At 40.7% G+C, this 25,105-nt stretch overlaps 1 protein-coding gene and 1 non-coding gene across 2 annotated transcripts; both read left to right on the forward strand.

The window, feature by feature from the left end:
• The first annotated feature begins 4,820 nt into the window (after nucleotides 1–4,820).
• trnak-uuu (transfer RNA lysine (anticodon UUU)) lies at nucleotides 4,821–4,893 on the forward strand. The gene has a single exon. It is a non-coding gene; the product is annotated as a tRNA-Lys (tRNA).
• Nucleotides 4,894–5,293: 400 nt separating this feature from the next.
• LOC100700601 (solute carrier family 25 member 36-A) lies at nucleotides 5,294–19,592 on the forward strand. The gene is made up of 7 exons (XM_003456948.5): nucleotides 5,294–5,759; nucleotides 8,373–8,537; nucleotides 10,721–10,798; nucleotides 12,928–13,028; nucleotides 16,460–16,526; nucleotides 17,744–18,033; nucleotides 18,126–19,592. Exons 1-7 carry the CDS (start codon nucleotides 5,719–5,721, stop codon nucleotides 18,317–18,319), a joined length of 936 nt encoding a protein of 311 aa, XP_003456996.1. The 5' UTR covers nucleotides 5,294–5,718; the 3' UTR covers nucleotides 18,320–19,592.
• The last annotated feature ends 5,513 nt before the right edge of the window (nucleotides 19,593–25,105 follow it).

Consider the following 25,105-nt stretch of genomic DNA (forward strand, 5'->3'; position numbering starts at 1 on the left):
AACCAGATACCTACCTATCCGTGAATCAGCACAGCAAGCTAAGTGGAGTTTGGGTATTTGGATGGCTGCTCCGTTGTAGCCTCTTCCTAGGTTGAATTCCTACAATCAATACAATCGGAACAATAAAATTAGCAACAACAACAAAAAAGATGCCAGCCATCCTGGAGTTTAATCAGGGCTTAAAGATGCCAGGCAGCATGTGAGTACAGCGTGGTTATCTCTGTAATGAGTGACTATGCGAGCGTCACATGTGCTCCACGCATAAACCCAGTGCCCTGGAAAAGGTTAAACTTTAACTGGCATTACCCTAATAAATTTAGCTCATGTACAAAAGAAAACATCTATCTTATCTCCACAAAACAAAACACACGATTTCAGGCCATATAATCTCTGTGAACTGTGTTCTTGGAAATACTGCAGGTAAACTGTGTAAGTGGTAAAGGCATGTGTGTCTCTATGTCATTTGTCTTAATTATAGAAGTTGAGCTGCCCAGGTGATCAAACAGTTGTTTGATCATTCGTGTGTTTACTGAGCATGTGCGTTCCCGACATGTTTTAAACAGCAGTCTTGTGAAAGGTCTGCTTTTCTTCTTCTTCTGCAAAAAAGAGTCAGTATTCAGAGTAGAATACACATATTTTCTGTAGTAAACGCATCATTCATTGCTCTTGTGGTGGCCAAATAACTGTACATTACTATACATTCATACACGAATACCTGTATTTCCTATATACAGCATATAAACTAGTCTCCTTATATGGTGCACAGACCTTGCCAGGGATTACTTCAGAGAGGGTTTTCCCAAATCAATTTTCTTTATAAGGGAGCACCCTAATATGGTCTCCGCCAAGCTACACAGTCACTGTGTCTCCCTAATACAGTGGATGCAGGAACCTCTGGGGTCAACTCAGAGGGACAGTCACCTTTTCAGCTGCTAACACAAATGGATGAAGTGCTGCCTTCTTTTTCTCTTCTGTTAAATTACTGCAGTTGGATAGAAATAAGAGCTAAAGATATCCTACATACCCTAAAAGTGAGCACCTGATGGTTTAAACAAGGACAACAACACTTTTGCTAAACCAAAGCAATCATGTGCTAACATGCCGTATAGTTAAATAACGTCATATAGTGATTGGACAGGAAAAGTAATGTTCAATGTATCGAAATAGTTGGCTTAAGTTGGCTAACATCAGCTACGATCACAAAGGGGTCACACAAGAGCAATATTAAGAAACCGAGTAAATCCGAGTAAATCCTGATAAGTGCAGTCGGTTTGATCCCCAGTCTGCATATAAAATAACCGACTGGCCACAGGACAGCTTTGCACACTCTGTACGTCATTTGTCATTTTTTTCAAGAATTTTTTTTGTTGTTGTTATCATGTTTGTGCTCAGAGATTAACCAAGAGTCACAAAAAAATGTTTGCTCTCAAAGGTCAGACTAACTTTGTATTTGACTATTTCCAGACAAACCAGCAGGAAGACACCCACCGAACGCTGTTTGCTTCTGCACTGACAGCCAACACAAACACACCGAAAATACATTTTCCTCACAAACAGACAGCAAAGAAAAAAAATCTGTACTCGGCTTGTGTGAAGGGTTGGCCTGTCTAGTTTGAAGAGTTTGTGCAGAGTCAAAACTTACTGCTGTAGAGACAGACTTTTGGGAGACAGGTCTTCCTACTATGCAAGAGATCTTGTTAAGAGGCAAATTGCATTTACTTTTGTAAATAGTAATGGACATAGTAAATGCACAACCTTTCAAAGATGTCCCAGTAAAGAAGCAGTCTGTGGGAGCAGGATAGATCACATAAAGGTAGTAATAAGAACCCACGCGGAGTGAATCATGGTTTAACTGCCTTACTGTGTATCATTAGAGCAGTGTAGTAGAAAGTTAAATAGGTTGTAGAGAGTATTGGTTAGACTGAGTTATCACTGATTTCAGGGAGCTTAAGGCCAAGTTACTGTAGCTGGATGGCTCCAGGGAGATCAACATAAGTTGGCTCACTACTTTCACCAAAACTAAAATAGTCAATATGGAGAAAAAAATTGGACGCCACTGCATAATCTTCGAATTCAAGTGTTTTCAGTCCCACAAAATCAAACACTTGCTCATGCAGTTTGTAATTTTTTGTTAAAGAAAGAGTCATTGTAAAGGGCTCACTGGATTTAAGCTAGCATTGTGACAAGTCAGTTCGTGAAATTTCTTCTCTCCTAGATATTCTAGGATCAGCTTTAAGTGGTATTCATTACAAAGTGGAAGTGTTTGGGAATCACAGGAACTCAGCCACAAAGCTTCAGACCACATAAAGTTACAGAGTGAAGTGCTGAGGCACCTCTGGCATTAACATCGGCAAATAACGCTATGCACTGGGAGCTTCACTGCATGGGTTTCCATGGCTGATCAGCTCATGTAAGTATAATGTGTATGCGGCCCTGTGCTTTTGTCCACATAGTGAATCTCAGTAGCTTTTTGCAGTCATGTATGCTCCAATGTAGCAAGCGACCATTTGGTCGGACTGGGTATTAATGCATTCATTGGACTGAAGTCTGAATAAAAAAGGTTTGCCTGATGCATGTCACAATAAAAATCACTTTTCTAAATTGCATAAAATGACAAATGTTTGTCTGATCACAAATTCATGGTAGCTGCCACATTTTGAGAACATCAGGAAAATGATATATTTACATAACATTAAGTTCTTCTTGAGTAAAGACCATAATTTTATTCCAACACATGTAACACCAGCACCTGTAAAAACTTGACACTGTTAGCAAGCTAGCACTAAACTCGCTGTCTCTACTGACAAAGTATCCTCCTCTAACATAGCTGTTACATAGTTACAACTGTGACCACTGTGAATGAAGGTGTACAGCATTCCACACTTAACGCTGTGAGTCCTTCAACTTTCCATCAGTCACTTGTCACTCCCTGTGTTCTCCTTAAGAAAGAATATATTTTAAGAGTTGACATAAGACGCAGCCTCATAAAACCATTAGTGTGGCTGTAGCTACTGACTTATCAGATCGTACCATTCGTACCGATCGTACTGCAAATTAAAGAGCAGGAAAATAAGACTAAAAGAAGTGAATGTAATCTTTTAATCTTTGTAATCTAATAAAAACTCAGTGAACATCAGCTTTATACATAGTTTTTTAGTTTTTTTCCTTTTAACAACATATAACATTTGGTTTTAGATTTTATACTAATAAAAATCTCATAAAGGTTACCGGGGCAAATCGCCCTACAAAAGTCTCTGTGGTTTTACGTCATATATTGTCATGTACATGACTACTGAGTTATGACAAAAATGCTATATGAGTAGTGCAGTTCTGATAGAGGGCTCCTCTGTGTCCAGAAAATGTAAGAAAACCAACTGCTTTTATGCCCCCCCCCCCCTTTTAACAGTCAGACAGTAACATGATTACACGAGAAACTTGGGCACATGATCTGACCTTAAGTTCAGCTTCATCTCTAATTAAGAAATTAAGTGGCGTATGGATTTTATTCTGCTGCCCAAATTGGAAAACCTCATTTGAGTCTCTGGTGAGAGTTTATCTATTTCTTTTTCCCTTACACTCACACACACAGTTGCCCATAGTAAATGCACAAAGAAACTCTTTATGAAATACTTGGGTTGCACATGGATCCAAACTGGATTGAGATCCAATGAGCCCATAGGGGAGCAACATTTTCCCCGCGTCTGCATTCATCATATCATATATGTCATACATCAGTGGCAACAGAAGGCCCTTTCTTTTAAAGACTGTGGGATCCAATCTAGAAGTTACATAACATAGCTACTGCATTACAGCCCGAGAAGGCGCAAACCACCTTTAGCAGCCTCTAAACCCCCCCAAATGGGAACCCTTCTAACTACCTACACCTAGAAGGGGCCTATCTTGTGGGTTTGGAGGCATGATACATTAACTTTAAGGGGTCACATAAGGAATATATGTTAAACAAACAGGTCATTCAGAATGTACTAGAGAGTTGTGATTAGGAGTTGATAGCCAATGCCCACATAGTCAGGTATATGTGTGTGTTATTTTATATACATATATATATATATATATATAGTGATATAATGTAGGTTTTTGTTATTGCTGTTGTTGTTTGTTTACAATTGCTTATTAATGCTTGATGGGCATGCTGATAGTAAGTGTCACAAGGTAATTGTGACATGATTTCACTTATCTCCAAAAACAGGTTTGGATCATGGCTACCTTTTATTTGACAAGCCACTAAATTATCAACGTGTTGTGTTCTCAGTCGTGACAACTGATTGAAAAAAAAAGCACGGTGATGATTCAAGTCAGATGGCGGCAGTGACCGTAAACAGTAGTAGAACTGTAAAAACTTTATTCTACTGTTAAACTACTGTTTATTTCACTGTTGCGTATTTGTCACTTGTTAAAGTCCAAGCACTAGTCATAAACGTGCTTCAGCTGGGTTTCTAAGCACAAAAATCCAAGGACTACTTTTCCGACTCATCTCAGGAGTGATGTCACTTCCCCGTTCTGCAGTCAGACTTCTGAGGTATCTGGAACACAGCATAAAAACTTAGGCCCCAGAAAAAGCAATTGCTGAGGTCATTGTGGTTACTTAACATCTTTTATATACAGTCTGTGATCACAACACTAACAAAAGTTACTGCATAGATGATTGCATTAAACAAAAAAAGGGAGGCAGGGAAATAATAAATCCTTGTAACTACAAAACTGTTCTAGGTGTTATTGCATTTTTAGCCATGGGAGCTTCGTTTTTAGAAGTTGAACTACAGATTTGATGAATTAAATACGTTGAAACTACTACTACAAGAGCCCGGATAGCTCAGTCGGTAGAGCATCAGACTTTTAATCTGAGGGTCCAGGGTTCAAGTCCCTGTTCGGGCGACGGAAATTTTAAATGTGGAGACTAAACACAATGCTGGTGGACGCTGAGTATAAACAAAACAAAAACTGGAAATACACATGCTACTACTACATGCTACAAAGTTTAGGAGTCGTGATTATGTAGTTCTGCAACTCGATGCTGTGACTTGTATTCAGCCATTGTATTCGTTTATGTGAGTGCTTTATACTGGTGTCCTACTGTAACCTGAACGAATCCAAATAAAAGCTTTAGATCAGCCTTTTTTCGTGTCTGTTCTACGTTAAATCAGCTCAGCTCGTTTCTCTGAGTCCAGTGACGATCTCTGGCCCTCAAACGACATCACGTGAAAGAATAGTGACAGGGCGGGCTCGCGGGATCGCTCAGCCAATCGGCTCCTCTGTTTTGAGGCTTCCCATTCGACGATAAACATTGCGACGTGACCCGCAGAGCTCCTCAGTGAGGCAATAGCACGTCAGCGGGAGGGAGGCCGAGTGTAGTCCACAGTTGATCTTATTACCACAAGACTGGAATTACCCGACAACATTAAAGACACGCAAACTTTTACGGCGAAGCAGTGTCCCGTTCAGAAAGGAGAAGACGCTGTCCTGTCGCTCTGACGTCTGCCATTACCAACGCATTCCCGCTAGCCGTGGCAGCTAGCGCGAGCTAGCTAAGTTAGCTGTTACATACCCTCGTTTTTACACGCAGCTGACCTCCACCACAACACAGACGTGCTGAGTAACATTTGCTTGCTACGACGGGGTTGACATTCCCCCGTCTCTTCACTTACGTTCCCGTTGCCCCCCGTGTGGTGCCCCGTGGACGGTTCCCGAATATGATCCACAATGAGTCAAAGAGATACCTTAGTTCATCTGTTTGCTGGAGGGTGAGTATATTCCTATGTCGTCAGAGCGGGGCTAGCTAGCCACACACTGTGAGTTAATTGCTATCGCTATAGACGCTGTATCTGTCCATTATGCGATATCTGTATTGATGTTTTGTGTATTTTGGCTTTGGGTAGTTGCGTAAAGGTAACCCACAGATAACTTTTGGCATCACTGTGTTAGATGTCAGCTAATTTGTCCTCACGTATGCGCACTCGCAGTTTTCTCAATGACAGTTCAATGTATGAATGAAATGGCTTTTTACGAACACACGGAAGTCTTTGTCAGAGTTGTGTATTATCATATATTATTTATAGCTACGATCAGGAAAATTTTGGCTTTAGAAAGCCGGCGTCTTTAAACGTCTGTGTGCAGCAAAACAAATGTGGGCAGACTCCCAGTAAAAGTCACTCGAAATAGTGACATCTCAACTATGTCAGCGTATCTTAACTATAGGCTTGTATCAAACTCGCTTTCCAAAGCATACTCGCTTTATAGCACGTTCAACTCTCATTGAATCATAGTCTGAGACTGTTACGAAAGGGTGTGAATCAGCAATCCTGTCTTTTCGCAGATCCGTGAATTTTGCAGAAACGTTCATCTTCCCCATGAAAGACTGACCTGGTACACAGTGAAACACTGGAAGTACTAGTGTTTCAGCACTAGAAATGAGCAAAGGGATCATTTGTTAGTTTAAATGAGCTCTTTGCTTATTTTTAACAACATGCAACAGTTTATTACACTGACATACCCTAAACTAAACCATATTTAAGAAAAGCACAAATAAGAGTTCTTCTGCTTTTATAGGCCTGAACATGTTGAGTGGGTGTTATCTCGTTAAAGGAGTCAGTTTTTGCATATTAAGCTGTAGTCTTATGATGTCTCTGATGTCCTGCTTTCCCTGTATATACAGTAATTATCTGACTCTTGATTACATCACCTCTGCTAAAAACTGTGTTTTGGGGACTTGCTCTCCCTGTTTCTCTCTGTCTCTCTCTCTCCAACACACAGACACACACACTCTCTGTTTTGGTATCAGTTGAAAATTAACTTTAAGTGTAGATAACTGCTGTTTCCAATTCTTTTGCTATTGCCTAGCCTAAACTAAACCTAACAGGACCTGACCAATACAGTCCTGTTAGGCTCAGTTTATTTATCGAGTTCATGTAGATAATATTCTTGTGCTTTGTCGATGCAGTTTGTTTTACTTTTCGTACCTGACTGTACGTTGTACAGTAAAATCAGATTGTGTACACACAGTGTTGGTCTTTCTGCCTGTACACACTTAGATCATGCAGTTGGAGTGAATTGTAAAAGCCGTGGTTTAAACCTGCTGTTTAAATATTTGTAACAACTGTAAAAAAATAAATAACAACAGTATGTTTACAAGATATATTAGCCACCTTATCTTTTGTATCTCATGCTTTAAAAAAGTCTGTCTTAAAAACTCAAAATCAGCAATACTTTGTGTGTTGCTGGGAGTCCTGAAGATTGCAATGAACATGGTGTAGGCATTAAGATCCTTAGAACATCAATGATATGTTAGTTTTCTTTTCACATTCAATTTCATTACAATTATACTAAAAAGTCATACATTTAACTTGTGCATCTCCATAATCTAAGACTGCAACGTTAGCTTTGTACACATAAAATGAGGTAGCCTTTAGTTTCAGTAAAACATAATTAGCTGCCATTGGTTGAAATAACCAAGCTGTATTACTACATTTACACTGTTCTAGGAATCCTCTTCTAACCATGATGATCTAAACCAGGTTTCCAATGTTTTCTGCACTTAGTTTTCCGATATTAATGGCCACTCAAGTATAATGAGATTTATTTTTATATTTGAATCTGCCTGACAAAATCCCCTTGTTGTAATTCTAAACGTTTAGTTACTGCAAACTGGCTACTCTTGGCAGTTTCCCTTCTCACATTCCCCTCTGGCAGGCTAACCAGGTCGCTGTAGTGATTCTGACTTCAGTGCTGATCCTACTGTGATCTTGAGATCCAATAAGCTTACGAGTCATTCCAATCGGAACCGGCAGCTAGGGGAGAACTGGTTCACATGGCACTACAGCAGTGTAATTGATGCTGCAGAGGAGAACAAGGGGTACAACTGAAGAGCTCACTGGAGAGGCAGCTGATTAGGAAGAATTTATAGTATTCCAAACATATACGATTACTTATGTTTCAGAGAAACTAATGATAAATCTTTGTCCTGATGTATGACACGATGTATAGAAAGTGAGGCTGGCTGGACCTGACTTTGAAGCCTGCTAAAAAACAGAAGTATTTTTATTTGGTACTTAAAGAGCGGACGGTTCCTAGTTTATTAAAATCCACATATTTAGGAATTTTAATATAGTGTGTTGCTAAATGGGAGCATGCTGTTGCTTCCCAAGAAACACAAAGCATTCCTGGCTGGCTTCCTATCCCAACACTGTGCTTTTTCTTGTCTACATGCCTGGGATCTTTAGAATTCCACTCACCACACCGGGTAATTCGTTTAGGCAACGCTTTGCGGATCTTTTGGTAAAGAATACAGGAACTGTTTGTGCCGATTTTATCTGTTGTGCTTTGCTGGCTCACCTCAGCCTTCTCTGTTTTTGCACCAGATGTGGGGGCACGGTAGGAGCCATATTGACTTGTCCTCTGGAAGTAGTGAAGACCCGTCTCCAGTCATCCTCCATCACCCTCTATGTGTCTGAGGTTCAGCTCAGCACTGTCAATGGGGCCAGCGTGGCCCGCGTGTCTCCACCGGGCCCCCTGCACTGTCTCAAGTGGGTATCTTTTAACATGTCACACACATACACACAGAGCATATTTTGACATTGTACATAAAGTTAGCATTGCTTTGAATTTGCAGCTTGCAGTTATTTGAGCCTAAATGAGTGGAGCTGTTCACATGTGTATTCAGTGGTCTGTACTCTCCCCGAGAGGTTGTTTAATCTGGCCAGTGCCCCCCTGGCAAAGCCACCCTCTCCCTGAAATACAACTCCACAATAGCAGCCTTTGGCAGAGGCACATACAGGAGTACACACTAGCTGCTTTAGTCAAAGAGGACATTTCACAGCAAATCCAACTGTTACCATTTATTTATCTGTGATTTTATTTGTGAAACTAATCATCAGTCGCAGTATCTGTTATGACAGTCACAGCAATATCATACAGATTTAGGCAGATGGTGTAGTGGTTTACACATTGGACGAACACGTTAGTGATCCCTGGTTCAGTCCCAGAATGAGACACAAATCCCAAATTTCGGGTTTCATCAGCATCTGATGTATAAACCAAACCCATTGTGGCAACCCGAAAGCAGCATGGCCGAGTGGTAACTTTAGAAGAGGAACCAATGCTACTCTGAAAAAAGTGTGTTTGATGGCAGAATGCCACCTTTCCAGTTTAGTCATATGGGAGTTGTCAGCTGCAGCTTTGCTCTGCAGTCTGTAGTGTATTCCTAACTTATTCATGTTTTATATGTTCTCCAGCTGCCGCTGAGTACAGACATTGTTGACATGTTGCAGGCTGTAGATGAAGGGGTGCGGTCAGCAGGCCTGTGTGAAAATGTGCTCACCTGGCTACCCCTTGCCAACCAAAGCTGAAGCTGCACACCAGTATTTAGACCTGATTCATGGCTGAAGACTGAAACGCTTCAGCTTTTGGAAACTGTTGCCAAACACTGAGAAATGAGCAAAATCATATCAGTTTCTGGCTCTAGGTTAAATATTACTACTTGTAAATCTCATGTTGATTTGTGCGAAAAGAACCTGCAGCATAGCACATTGGGTGCTGGCACTGTTTAAAGTGGTGGAGTGCTCCTAATCCTTGGGAACAAACTGAGGCTACGTTCATACTGCAGGCGAAAGCGCATCAAATCCGATTTTTTTGACCCTATGCGACTCATATCCGATCATGGTATGACAGTGTGAACAGCACAAATCTGATATTTTCAAATCCGATCTGGGTCACTTTCATATGTGGTACTGAATCCGATACATATCCGATGTTTTAGAAAGCGACTGCTGTTTGAACGGTCATGTCGCATTAAATCAGTCTTTTACGTCACTGACACAAGACAGACGCCAATTATCAGCGCCGGAGAAGACATTGCGAACGCTTCCTGGCCATCCAGTGTAGATGTTAGTGAAACTGTTGGGAAGACAACGTTGGAGAAACGTCAACATTTTATTTGTACTGTATAATCTGCAGATTCTGACAGAAATCTGTAACTATCCTTTGAAGCACCGCTCCTCTAAAACAGCAATAAGGATAATTATTAGGTTATCTACATTATTATGTAAATAACAAAATAACTTAAAGGGAAAATTGGGAAACGTAAAGTCCGAAGTCTTTATATTAAGGGCCATCAGTCAAACAATATTGTTTGCTCTGGGGCTAAACAGAGCGCGTTGTGTGTGACGTCTTCTTTTGCGCATGCGGCTGCTTTGATTGTTCACACTAGAGCGCGTTTGCTGTCGCATTTTATTTCTAGTGTGAACAAGCAGACAAAAAAATCGGATTTGATCAAAAAATCGGATTTGATCAAAAAATCGGAATTGAGCATTAAGACCTGCAGTGTGAACGTAGCCTGAGACATTGTGTTTTATTGTGTGTCCCCTAGACCTTGCGGTGTTCATTACACACGACAATCCAAGTGTTGGAGTGACAGTTTTTGCTATTCTTAGATCGCTTGCTTGTTTTAGGGCTTTGAATCTAGGTTAAGGTCCCACACAGAGGGTCTGGGTTGGTGATGTGGTGAGGGGGGGGCGTAACAAAACTGTAATGACTATAAATAGGGCTGGCACTCTGGGATTGTCTGACTGGCATCATCTGTAGGAAAAAACTTTCTGTCAGATAACCTTGGAGTTTTGTGCAATACATTGCTTCTAATCCACATATTTCTGTGTGTGTGTGTGTGTGTGTGTGTGTGTGTGTGTGTGTGTGTGTGTGTGTGTGTGTTCAGATTGATATTGGAGAAAGAGGGACCTCGCTCTCTCTTCAGAGGCTTGGGGCCAAATTTGGTGGGTGTGGCACCTTCCAGGTAAGTTATCTAATCCGTTGTGTTTTTCTTACTGTTAGCATTACGTACAAAAGCACGACCTGATATAGCCGTGTTGGTGTTGTTCCTGCATCATCATCACAACATAGGTCCAGGATCAGTATCACAACTAAATCACATTGTCTGAGCATTCGGTTAGCATTAGAAGTTAGCTAACGGCAAACTTGATAATATATTTATTATATTGGCATATATTTATATAATATGGTTATATATTGGCATATAATATATTTATTATATTATAAAGGCATTTCTTGTTCCTTTTCCCCCCGCATTGCAAAGCTATGACATCACAACAGTATGACTGGTCAGATGCCATATTGATCCTGGAACATCAAACGGTGCTTTTATCTATATCCAAGCACTTTTAGCTAACATCACAAACACTCACACTCTGATGCAGTAGGGGCAACTCGGGTTGGTAGACGACCAGCTCTACCACCTGAACCACAGCCGGCCCATGAGGGGCAGAGAGAGACTGTTAGTCAAGCACTAGTATAATAGTTTTAGTTAATTCTATCATCATTATTTGTTGTCAGTTTCCAAACATTGTGGAGTCAAGCTGAACAGATAAAATGGTTTGCTGTGATGGTTTCTTTCTTATTTTTTTTCTCACTGTCTTCTTGCATTATTATTTTGACCATCCATAATCCTCAATTTCATCTTTCTGAGTCATTCCCAGATGATGATTATCCCACTGAAATGTTCAGCTTCTAATTTTTGAACATGTGTCCTCGCGTTTACTCTTTAATAAGATTCTGAATTCATGGATGAATTAATGACTGTTAGACCAGAATATTTCCACCACCTTGTTTTACTTGGTGTGAGGTAATTCTTTTGAAAAGGTGTCCTTGATCTACTCTAAAAAGAATTTATTGTTACTGTGGCCAAGTAATTGGCCTCTGATGTTCCTTTTTGACAGTAAAGGCCTTTCTTGGCATTATTTCCATGCAGGTCATATTTATGCAGCCATGTTCTGATTGTAGATTGATCCATGTGCACACAATAAGCTACAGGAGTGCAGGCATATTTAAATTGTGGCTTTCGCTCATCTTCTGCACTCTTTGCTGGTATTGTAGATATTTTTGTCTATATTGTTATATAGTTTGATATCATAAGCTCATAATACTATGTGCTTTAGAGAAATGTTGGTTTAAGTATACTGTAAAAGGTCTACCGCTCCATAGCATGTGAAAAACAGTTTTGCTCTGTAACTACTACAATGTTTGCTGAGGTTACTTGGTGACGAAGAAGAATCAGGGATCCACACTCATTAAGGAGCCATTAATCGTCATGGCATTCTCAGCAGTTTGTGCACCACCGACTTCATGGCGACGTGTTCACATAGTCTAAGCCTGGGGAAAACTTCTAACCAGCTGCCATAATAGTTTCATTTCATTAACCGCTCTGACTGGTAATGAGAGAAGCAAAGTGGTGACTAATGTCAGTGGGCAGCAGCTAGTGCTGCAGCAAGCAGGTGCCAGTGCTAAGCATACACTAAGTGTTTTGTTAGAGTGTTATATGAACAAATGGTTAAGTAGAGGAAAGGAAGGAAAAGAGGACTCCTGAGTACAGATGGAGATTTAGCGAAAAGCAAACGGACGAACTCCAAACATCATTAAAAGTCTGACTAAGCACGTTTGACAAACCGGTGTACAAATGAACCAGATGGCGCACAGCGTAGTGCCATTACTGGAATAAAAGCAAAAGCAGCGCTCCTATTTAGACACAAGTGTGAACATGATCATTGCGACCATTTTAATTAGTGAAAACAACTAAAGATAATTACTGCAAATAAATGAAGGCATGCTTTTTTTTTTGCTGAAAGCCTTATTTGTCTAACTAGGCTGATTTACTGAGAATATTAGTTCTGCTCTTGGCTTTACACCTAATGAAATTTTAAACCCCATTAAACTGAACCAGACACGAGGTCAGTTGTACACTTGTTAATGCAATGTAATTGATGAGCTGTATTGCTACTGGAGCCAGTGGCTCAGACTAATTAGTTATGCACTGAAATACAAAAACATGGCATATATAACTTGTTTTGCCTCATCCCAGTTTAACACATGCTGACCCTTTTTTTTTTGGTCCTCCTTTTCTGCTAATAGAGCAATCTACTTTGCTGCTTACTCCACTGCCAAAGAGAAACTGAACGGTGTGTTGGAACCTGACTCCACACAGGTGCACATGGTGTCGGCTGGAATGGCAGGTAACTATATGTGTCTGCAAAAAAAAAGGTTTCTTAAAGTCAAAGTTAAATTAGTTGCATAAAACACTCTCAAGTCTTTTTCTTACAGTCTTCTTCTATGTATTTAAGATTTTAACTTCCTTGCCTTAGTCTTAAACTTAAAGAATCCCCACAGTGGTGGTACAAAAGACTAATAGTACCTACTCTACTCTACTCAAATCTACTGTACTCGGTTTTGGTCATTTTCCACGATAATTGAGTACCACCTAATATGCATAGGGTCGTTATAGCAACGCGGCCGAAAGTCCATGGCGTCATTTGTATCCAACAAACAACACGACAGCGGGGGATGGTGATGCTATACCTGCTGCTCAGTGTATGGCTTTCTCAGACTGGGACCACCGTGTTGTTTTTGTGTAGCCGTTTCCCTCGTTGCTGGGTTTCAAAAATGGCATTTCTGATTTTTGTAAGAGAGTGGCTCTCATGAGTCATCGAGTTACACCATTGACTGACCAATCAGTGGCATGCAGTCTGTTGATGTCACATTTCCAGAACCATAAGTCGGTTTATTTCTACATTTGAACACTTGAGTTTGTGAAGAAGGCTTGCTTTTGGAACCAGCCTCAAGTGTGCCAACTGCAGGTTTTTGGCACATGTGTGTTTTTTTTTTTTTTTTGTTTTCTTTAAATTTGCTTTTGTTTTTGTGCTGCTTTTTTTTTTTAAATCCAGCACAAATATAATCTCTTAATTCTTAAACTAATTTGGTGGTGCAATAAAGGTCAGACTGCAAATCTGAAATGTACATCCATATCGTTTCCTTAAAAACTGTAAAGTCTTTTTCATTGCAGTAAATGCCTGTGTTTTTTCTTTAAATAAGAAAATGCTAAGGAGAAATTCCTGTGTCGAAAGAAGAAGAAGGAGAAAACTAGAGGTGTTTTATGCAACTAGTTCCCAAGGCATCAGACAGACATGCATCATCATGTCCTGCTTTTTAGAAACTAAAATAACAGTTGTTTCTGATGTTGTGAGCATATTGATCTTGTCTCTTTAGTGTTGGTAAGCTTCCACAAATAGTCATGTTACATGAAAGTTTAAGTGGTAGAACTAATGTTGTATCAGATTTATAAGGTTTGATTAAAACCCAGTTCCACAAAAGTTGCGACACAGTGTAAATGACAACAGAACACAATGATTTGTAAATCTCATCAACCCAAATATTGTTCCCAGTAAGACATAAAAAAAGATATGAAATGTTCAAATTTAGACATTTTACTGATTCATCAAACATATTAGCTCATGTTGAATTTGATGGCAGCAACATGTCCCAGAAAGTTGGGTGAAGACAGCAGAAGGCTGTAAAAGTCAGTGTTACTAAAAAGAAACATTTGGAGGAACGTTTTGCAACTAATTAGGTTACTTGGCAACAGGTCAGTAACATGATTGGAGCATGATGATGAGCATTTTAGAGCGCCTTTTTTCAGTTTTTCTGAATTAAGAGGGGCAGCCTTTCACCAGTTTCCAGGAAACGGTGTCTACAAATTTCATCATACTGTTAATCAGACATTAAATGTCTCATCATCTACAGTATATAAAATCACTAAAAGAGCTCTAAAAGAAATCTCTGTGCACATTGAACAGTCAATACTGGATCTTCAGACAGAACTTCAGTAAAAACAGGACTGATTCTGTCATGGAAATCAGTGCATATTGCTAATAAAATGTGAGTTTCTGAGATTTTCAAATGCATTGCATTCAGTTTTATTTCGATTTTACTGCGTCCCAACTTCTATGGAATAGGGGTTATAGGACACAGTTGAAAAACCTACAGGCGTCATCACTTGTGTTTCTTTACTATTTGCTGTGTATGTATGGCTCCCTTTACAATGCTGATTAAAATAAATGTGTTATGAGGTCAGATTTAAATACCACACCACAATTCTCTGATGCCTTGCATGTCAGGGGTGGGTTATCTGCTCCTAAGTGGCTGATTCTTTTGGGAGTAATAAACCTGTATGATGTGGGTCAGTCAGACTGCTTCACTGGGTTTCTGGGTGAATCCAAAGTTCACAGTCACACCACTTATAGCACACCATGACTTAGACCTTTCAGCAAACCAGTCAAGGTCAGCGTCACTACATTTCCCTCCAGCAGCGACCAACATAGAGCTGCCTGAGCTGAAGTGACAGGTGACGAGGTGTTAACAGTCGTCTCATCTTTACACACATAGCAGAGGCTAGAGCGGACTTCTGCTGTGGATAGCAGCAAGCAGGAAGAGTAAGCGTAGATGCTAGTTTTTAAGCGTCAGGATGGTTGTGCATTCGATGATTCCTCGTTTATACTATTCCCACACTATTTTAATTTATTTAATAAAATATTTGGTCTCCATGAATCGATATAATATCACCATGCAAAGGATTGCGATACTATGCTGTATTGGCTTTTTCCCCTTCCCCACCACTAACATTTAAATACAAATATTAAGATGTATGGAATATGGATTGCATAACCTAGTAAAAATCAGAATGGCAGGTGAAAGATGACATTAAGAGGCTCTGTATATGAGTGTAAAGTGTAATAGACAGTGCAGAGTGTGTTCAGTTTTAGGGTTTGAAATAAATTGTTAGCAGATGATTCTCTGCTTGACACACTTGGATATGATGGTTGAGGAGCTGCAGGAAGGCTCAGTAAAAGTAATAAGATAATGCAGAGCTTTTCTAGTAGAGCTGAGAATGAGCATAACCGTTCCTATTATCCCTTAATCCCTCAGAACTGCAGGTATCCATGCAGCATTGTAGTTTTGCAGTACTCTCGCATTAAACTGTTATTTTTATGTAAGGGGATTTATTTCAATCAATGAACAGCTGTTCTCTCCCGTCATATCCATTCTGCTGTCTTTGTGTGTGTGTGTGTGTGTGAGATATCACATGACATTGTGCATTATGTTAAATCCTGCGGGGTGATGGTGGGAATGGGATCTTGAATGGTTGCATGCCGGGTCTTTTCGCAAACACACAAGCCCTGTGTCTGTTTTAGGCTTTTACTCTACCGTAGCTCTCCTCTCGCAAGGGCATGAGACCCCCGCACCACCAGGGGTCTCTAGCTGCATCTGTGAGGAGTTACTTGGGTCTGCGTGAGTACTCGCCACAGATCTGTGCTTCTTCTTATGTCTGGTTCTTCTTTCTCTAACTCTCACCTAGCTCATTGGATAAGATGGAGTTTTTCTCTCTTTCTTACAGCTGTTAGCATGACATACAAATCTTATAACATGCAGTTTCCCCTCCACTTGGGGCTACCTGCTTTTGTGGCTTTGATATTTTTTTTATTTAATTTTCTTTTTTTTTACTAAAATAACCTGTTTATACTTACCTTACTGTTAGCATCTTGAGAATTAGCTTATCATATTTCTTAATTTTCTAGAAGAGTAACCTTGTTGTGTTTTTTACCCTCTTTAGGTTTTACAGCAATCACCGCAACCAATCCAATATGGCTCATAAAGACGCGTCTACAGCTGGATGCAAGGTGAACACTTCATGTAGCTTTCTTTTTCCTTTCTTTTCTTTTATTTGTCTGTTGCACTGATACGCATCACCACACAGATATTCACTGTCATTAAAGAACATGTCGCTATCTTTATTTCTGAATCCTCCTTCGTAGTTTAAACCAGTTCTACCGAAAGAGCGCTGCTTTTGTTTGGACCTTGTGCAGCTCGCCTGGCTGGGTGTGGTCTGTCTTTCATAACCATAAAGCTTCATGCTTTGACTTTCCTTTATTTTACATGTACAGTAGGTTTTAGAAGTACTTGTAAATCTGACTCTGAAACACTAAGAATGAAGGAGCTGTTTATTCAGATATTGGTTAAATTTAAAGAGATCATATCATTTAGCTTTAAGTGTTTTCGTGCCCTTCCCACCTGGCTTGCTATGCAAAACGTGGCCAAACTGACTAAAGGTTAATTGGCATGTGCTTCGTTGATCATAGAACAGTTTTCACTTAACACTCTGTGTTTTCAGTGTAAACGTAAATGGTGAACTGGAGACAAATCCTGAGCTTTTGTATCTTCTGCAGTGTAATCAAGGAGTCCATCTTTGCAGGAGCTTTCCTTTGTTCTGTAAACGGGTGGCTTTGTTTGTTTTGTTGAGTAATGTTACCCGGACAAAGGTTAAATTTCACTTGTGTGGAAGTCAGGTGGCTCAGCTTGCTCAGCTCCCTGTTTTATATTCTTAGTAACTGTATGTTTTTCTGTCATTTAGGGGTTTGGGGTGTTTTTCTGTTTGTTTTTTGGGGGTGGGGGTTTACCCCTGAGCCATGAAAGGCTGATGTGGTACTGTCGTCACCCCACCGGGCAGATGGGTGGGTGGTGTGAACTCTCAAGTTTGTGACTCGAGAACGAGTCACCATAGGATTTTCAAATTGATACCACAGGTGTGTCTACTGAAGATCTGAGGTTGAATCTCAGTGATCTCGACCTCAACATCAAGGGTCAGAGGTCAGGTTTTCTGACAGTCATCCAGGATCCTCAACTTGATACCATAGGTGTAACTATTAAGAGGCTGAGTGGCTGCTGGAATTGTTAGTTATTTTACATACTGTGCTCTGTAAATGCAACTTCTGTACAATATCTTTTCATCCCTCCTGAAAGTTTCTGAAGAAGAGCAGTTTTTTTTCTCCAAATCCACGGTTAGAGGAAGCAGTAGGCTACACAGCTTGTAATCCCTCCATTTTTCTTGTGTTTTCAGGAATCGAGGCGAGCGAAGGATGAGCGCTTTCGAGTGCATGCGTCAGGTGTATCAGACAGACGGCTTTCGGGGCTTCTACAGAGGGATGTCGGCATCCTACGCCGGCATCTCAGAGACTGTGATCCACTTTGTGATCTATGAAAACATTAAACGGCGCCTCCTGGAGGCCAAGGCACCACAGAACATGGACGAGGAGGAGGATTTGACAAAAGACGCTTCAGACTTTGTGGGGATGATGCTTGCTGCTGCCACCTCCAAGACTTGTGCCACATCTATTGCTTATCCTCATGGTGAGAGGCTGTTATTAGCTGTTCTCATCTGGATGTCTGATCACCCCTTATTATGTTCTCTTAACCACCCTCTCTCTTGTTCAAATTTGCAGAAGTGATTCGCACGAGACTACGCGAAGAAGGCACCAAGTACCGCTCTTTCTTCCAGACTCTAACGACAGTGCCCAAAGAGGAGGGCTTCCGCGCCCTGTACCGCGGTCTCACCACCCACCTGGTACGCCAGATACCCAACACGGGCATCATGATGTGCACCTACGAGCTGGTAGTCTACCTCCTGAACGGTTAAAGCCTCCCCACCTCACCCCCTCCTTTGAGACACTTTATGTAACCCTGCGCCCATTTGGAGAAAGGAGACCCAGAGCACCTGCACACCAGCTAGCACAGCTAACAGCCTGCTTCCAGAGACAGCACCTCGACTGCTGTCTCGGTGACACAAGACAACACGAGTGGTCGTTCATAAAAAAAGTCGGGAGTTTTGTTGTGTAGACAAAGGAGTATCAGAAAGATCTTTGCATTGGTTCGGGCATCGAGGTTTAGCAGTGACAAAGAAGTAGATCCCCTATTTTCACTTTCATTCCATCCTTTTCTCCATTCTGACATAAACCTTCTTCCTTATGAAGAAAGAAGCTAACTTCCAGTATATTCTGTCTCTTAACATTACTAATAATGAAGCTCCGTAATACCAAGTGAGCATAGGACCATCTTAAGTAGAAAGCTTAGATCCAATCCTGATGATCGCTTTCTTTTAAAATCACTTTAGTTCTAGCGCATAGTACTCCACACATCCCTCAGAGAACCAGCAGAAATGCAGAATACAAAGGCCCCGAAGTCAGTAGCTCATCTCGATGTGCATCACAGAGGTTCTGAGAGTGAGGAGGAGTCGGGGGTTTGTGGCTCACAGAGGGGCGGAGGGAGGTGGATGGAAGAAGACGTGCCTTGTGTGAAGACTGTTGAGCAGCTGGAGATGCATCTCTGGCTGATCTATAATAACAAAAAGTCAAGTCATACACTGGTGTTGTTTGATTTCAGGTGCCCTCAGTCAGTTATTACATATCATGAAGGTAAATGCAGTCACCTTCCTCACACTGACTCTGATATCATCCAAATGGTTCAATTCTGTAAACTCACCAAACTAAACAACAGTATAATCCACCGCTCTAACTGCTGCTGTGGTTCATGGTGTGAAGTAAAAAACAGTAGAGGTAACTAAGCTTAACAGACTGTGTCATAGATGCAGATAAATATATGAAATAACTACCTAACGTGATTGTATTTGTCGGGCCAATTTAGTCAAGATGCAGACGTGTAGTGTGTTTTCTTTACTGGAGCACATGGTAGTTGTTACCTTTCTCTCAGAAAACGTTATTGTTCTAATAGCGCTTTTCTTTCTCCATAGTGCTCATCTCATTGTATTATAATTTTTTTTCCCTTAGCTGGAAAATCCAGGCTAGTTTTCCAGGCGAGGACAATCCTCTTGAGTTTACACTGGAACACTTGTTGTACAGCTTAGCCAGCAGGTGGAGGAGGTTGGCCAGGAATATTCTGTGTCATAAAACGCACATTAATTAACTGCAGTTTAAAAACAAAAAAGAAGTTTGTTTTTGTTGATTCCCTATGATTTTTTTTTTTAGTCTTTTTCAACCAGTTGGAAAAATCTAACTTTTTTTTGGGTGAGTGTGACCAGAGGGTCAGTGTGTTTTATGTCTTCTTTGGAAACCTTTGGGGTTTTTTTTTTTTTTTTTTTTTTGTGGCATCTTTGTTTAAACATTACAAACAATACAGTGGTTTTTTTTTTTTTAGTTTTTTTTTTTTTTTTTTTTTTTTTTTTTTTTTTGTGGCATCTTTGTTTAAACATTACAAACAATACAGTGGTTTTTTTTTTTTTAGGTTTTTTTTTTTTGCTGTGATTGTATTTATCCCGTTAACTTTCCTCCCGTTGTGACCCTCCCGTCATAGAGTGAGCGTGTTAAACAGTGATTCAGCCCACGACGCTAACAACGCACATCTCGCTTTACGACCACGAGCTCGCCCTTCAGATATCTTTATCCAAACACTTCACCGCTCAGTTCTTGGTTTTACAGCACGCACAAAGGATGCTCTAGACTCTTCTTTAGACTTTCTGTGTTAAAGTGCAGTGTGTGTGTGTGCGTGCATGTGTGTGGCATACAGTACCATCAGCACACACTCTTTATGTCGTGCAAATCCACGAGTGATCTGTTGCTGCTAGTAGCGATCGGACAGTTGCGTGTCATGGTGCTGGCTTCACTCACGTGGATTTTAAAGGCAGGACAGACAGTGTGAGCTGCTTGTACCTAACCCGATTAAAGGATCATTTCACTCAAATAAGAGAAAATCTTTCCTCATCTTTCCCCCTGACTCCTAAAAATCTGGAGCGTAAAAATGCTAACGATGAGTACATTTTATTTTATTTTTTAAACTTTGGGTGATGTGACCCTGTACATGTGCATTTCTAAGCATCTCTTCATGTTATTTGTCAGATGAACCAATCTTCCCTTGTTATTCCTCCACCCCCACACATTTGCATTATGTACCAGTGAGTGTGTCTGTGTGTGTGTGTGGTTTTTTTGCGTGCGCTTGCCCAGATCAGTCTCCCGTGTCTGTCATTCAGTTGTATTGTGTGGGCGAGAGACCTGCAAACAGTGTTGTTGTTGTTGGGGAGTTTTTTTTTGTTTTTTAAGTTAATCACTTGAAATTTTTGCCTTTTCCTGACGCTCTTTGTTGTGTTGCTCCATGTTGTCCTTGATGAGTCGGCTGTGAGTGCGACTCACTATGCATTCTCTCATAACTGTTTTTGTAAAACAAAATGTCAATAAACCGGAAGGAGTGCAACTATATTCTCCTGTCAGAACATCTTTCTTAACTACTCTGAAATAGAGTTTTGGTTAATAAATCTGTTTTCTTCTCCTTACAACAAATATTGGAAACTTTTGCCTGCTCACGCCTCTAAAATGCATCACAATAACATAGTATGTTGTCAGGATCTGTCAAATTAGTATACTTCCTAGGATTTGCAATAACATATTAAACTATATTGGCAATATTTAGGTGTAATAAAGAGGCACTATCTTCTGTAGGTGGCTACATAAGATATTATACTGCAAGATGTATATAAATGGAAAGATGAGTGAATACCTAAAACTTAATGGGTAAACAACACTGTCAACAACAGGGTTAGATAAAATTATGTACAGTCACTGGTCAATTTATTAGGTACGCCATATTGCTGTTGGGTTGGCCTCCAGGTTGAAGGTTGGCCTTCAGAAGTTTATGAATTCATCATGGCGGAGATGAAATAAGGTGCTGGAAAAATTCCTCGGAGATGTTGGTTTGTATTGACGTAATGAAATAACGTCACACAGTCGATGTTGATTGGCCCAAAGGTGCTTTTTGGGTTTGAGATGTGGTGACTGAGGATATTTAAGTGCAGCAAATTCACTCATGGTCAAGAAACCAGTTTGAGATGATCTGGACTTGTGGTGGATGGTGGATCACAGGGCTGGAAGCAGTCGTCAGAAGATGTGTACACTGGTCAAAATGGGATGACATGGTCAGCAACAATACTCGGGTAGGTTGTCATGTTTAAATGATGTTCAGTTACTACTATGGAGCCCAAAATTGTGGCAAGAAACTATCCACCAGCAGCCTGAATCACTGACACAAGGGAGGCAAACTCTGACCCTACCATCCAAGTGTTGCACAAACGTCAAGACTCATCGCACCAGGCTGTGTTTTTCCATCTTCTATTGTCCACTTTTGGTGAGTCTATGATTTGTAGCCTCAGTTTCCTGTTGATAGTTGACAGGAGTGGTACCCTTCTACTGCAGAAGAGATGCTCTTCTGCTGACTTTAGTTGTAACAAGTGCCTCTTTGAGTTGCTGTTTCCTTCCTGCCAGCTCGAACCAGTCCGGTCATTCTCCTTTGACCTCTGTAATCGCCCAGAGAACTGCCGCTTGCTGGATATTTTCTCTTTTTCCATTCTTTGTAAACCCTAGAGATAGTTGTGTGTGAAAATCCCAGTAGATCAGTGGTTTCTGAGCCTCTCAGACCATCTTGTTTATGGGTCACAAATAAATTGTCTTCTTCCCCATTCTAGTGCTTAGTTTGAACTTAACTCAACTTTGTCTACATGCCTAAATATATTGACTTGCTGCCATGTGATTGGCTAATTCAGTGGTTCCCAAACTTTTTTTTGCTGGGCCCCCCTTGTTTAACAAGAAAAATGTTCGCGCCCCCCACCCCCGCGCGTGCACGCGCACACGCACACGCACAAACACATCCTTCAACCACAGACCCATATTTTGCTCCATTGCGGTTTATTTCACACCTCAAACATTTATTAAACAATTAAGCAAATACAAATAATCTGCAATAAATTACAGGTAGTAAGAAAATAAACTACCAACTCTTTTACTCTCCGTCCGCACCTACACCGGTATTTTTGAACGCGCAGCTGTTTCGGGCACATGTAAACGGCGTATCGAATCACTGAGAACGGAGATTTTTTAAAACTCCTTTTTTTTTTTTGCGTTTACGTGTGGACAAGGAATACAGAGTTTGTCACGCAATGTCAAAGGTATGTGCCTTTTTCACGTCACACTGTGCGCCACGTTATTGTTTACATGAGATGAATGGCAGATAGAGACAAAATACTGTTAATCTGACTCTGCAGGTTTTACACGCTTACATATACAGGCCATTACTGTCCCTGCATTTAGAAAGGCAGAGGCATCACGGTGTAATTATTTTACATGTAGTTGTTTTTTTTCCTGTGTAATAATGTTCAACATTGCTATCAATACATTTTTCAAAAAAACCCTCTACAAAATGGGTTCAAAAACATAAACAACTGTGGGATACTGTTTGTCCGTGATTTGAACAGCCCCAGCGCTGCTCCCGATGCAGGGAAAACTAATTCTGCAGGGAGACCTACCTCAGCACTTGTGCAGGTGAAACCAAAGGGAAGATATGCTTCACCATATTTTCTAGTCTTTGGCTTAGAATGAAGTTGGTTTGGAAACGTATTCAGCTATGCTTCATCTCCTGCTTTGCGTTTGTGTGGGCGCCTCGTGCTAGCAGTGTCCAAGCGTTGTTTTTGTTTTTTTTCCCTTTTCATGCCGCGCCCCCCCTGCAATAGCTCTGCGCCCCCCTAGGGGGCGGGCCCCACACTTTGGGAACCACTGGGCTAATTTAATATTTGCATTAACAAGCAACTAAACAGGTATGCCTAACAATGTGGCTCGTGAGCATAAATAGAATAAGGCAGAAAGAGACCTAACACTGCATAGAAGAGCATTTAAGGTTAAAAAATGTATGGCCCAGGGGCCAGAATCAGCTTGCCAAAGTCTCCAGTCCAGCCTGCTGCACTGCTTCCTGCACAACCATGATTAAGGTTAAAGTGGCCCACGATGTAAAATGAGTTTGAGATCCCTGATTTCAAACAAATACGTCCACTGTGTTTATAAATTGTGGTTTTCATTATTGTGAAACTTTTTGTCATTGTGTTTTTTCAATGTGTGCTATCATTATTTTTGTAAAGGACTTTTGTTAAATTCAATGATATTATTGTGAGAAAATGTAATAAGGTTTGTTAATTCATTCAAACCCCTGAATGTGGTAAGTTACAGCTAGCTGACTAACCTTGGCCCGACTCCTTGTAAATGTGATTACAGCCAAAACGCAAGCAAAACGCCAGACTCCAACCAGACTCAGAAAAACGCTGACTGTAACTTGCATGCTTTAAAAGGCTGCACGATTTAATTCTGTAACTAAGGCTAAGAGGTCTGAAATGATGATTCTCACATGACAAGCCAGCCATACTTTCAGGCCCGCTCTGAGCTCCTGTGTGTGTGTGTGTGTGAGAGAAAGAGAGAAATGAGTTTGCGCTGATTAAATAGCAGGGCAAAATGTCAAGTCATTACATAACATATAAATCTAATTTAACATACTGCTATTAGACTCACAGAACCAGTGTACTGATATTATACTGTTTTCTTTTTTCATAAACATAAATTTGGACACAATTATCAAAATAATCTTTTTTTGTGTTACAATTATTGGTGTAGCCTGATGATCTGTTTGACCTCTTATGTGATTTTGCACCAAACAGGCTGAAAACAGCATGTCGCTGTTTGGAGACATGAAGACATGACCGAGGAAGAAGGAAGTGAAGAGAGCAAGGAAAATCAAGGTGGTCCCTGGGCGCGATGGTAGAACTAGGAAAAGGCGGATTAAATGATGCTTGATGCTTTGTAAGGAAAATGCATTTGTGGGTTGAGGAGTAATTCAATTCAATTCAATTTTATTTATATAACGCCAAATCACAACAACAGTCGCCTCAAGGTGCTTTATATTGTACAGTAGATCCTACAATAATAGATACAGAGAAAAACCCAACAATCAAATGACCCCCTATGAGCAAGCACTTTGGCAACAGTGGGAAGGAGAAACTCCCTTTTAACAGGAAGAAACCTCCGGCAGAACCAGGCTCAGGGAGGGGCGGGGCCATCTGCTGCAACCGGTTGGGGTGAGAGAAGGAAAACAGGATAAAGACACAAACTCAGTAGAGTTTGTGAGCTGCAACCATGAAAAACTTGCCAGATCTTCTCTGCCAATACAAAACAGCTTATTCTGCTATTGGCTCTTATTTGGTGTCAGGTACGTTGGTTTATGGTACACATCAACTTTTAAATGTTGCCCATTACTGATGGAAATCTCACAGTCTAAGAAGGCTAAACTGTCACTTTTTATATCCTCCCTGCTGAACTTGATGTGTTGGTCCATCGAGTTAATGTGATCAGTGAATTGTAGTAGTAGCAGTTCTGAGATTTGATTTTCACCCAGGTGTCATACCTGAACCAACGACTTGGTGGTGTTCCAGGGTAGGATAACAGAGCCCTTTTTTCCACTTCTTCCATGTACAAGTTGGCCACCATGGGTGAAACTGGGGAACCCATGGCACACCCATGTTTCTGCCACAGTTCCAAGAGCCAACACACTTGGTCGGTGCTGAGAGTGGTCCTGTTGCTGAGGTTGGGGTGTAACATAGTACGAG

The sequence above is a fragment of the Oreochromis niloticus genome, linkage group LG14, assembly GCF_001858045.2.
Source record: "Oreochromis niloticus isolate F11D_XX linkage group LG14, O_niloticus_UMD_NMBU, whole genome shotgun sequence".
NCBI lineage: Eukaryota > Metazoa > Chordata > Actinopteri > Cichliformes > Cichlidae > Oreochromis > Oreochromis niloticus.

What these genes read in the sequence shown, in the direction of transcription:
- LOC100700601 (XM_003456948.5), top strand. Translation starts at nt 5,719, where the DNA reads ATGAGTCAAAGAGATACCTTAGTTCATCTGTTTGCTGGAGG. An exon ending in CGTCTACAGCTGGATGCAAG is followed by an intron (nt 16,527 to 17,743) that starts GTGAACACTTCA and finishes TTGTGTTTTCAG; the next exon opens with GAATCGAGGCGAGCGAAGGA. An exon ending in ATCTATTGCTTATCCTCATG is followed by an intron (nt 18,034 to 18,125) that starts GTGAGAGGCTGT and finishes TCAAATTTGCAG; the next exon opens with AAGTGATTCGCACGAGACTA.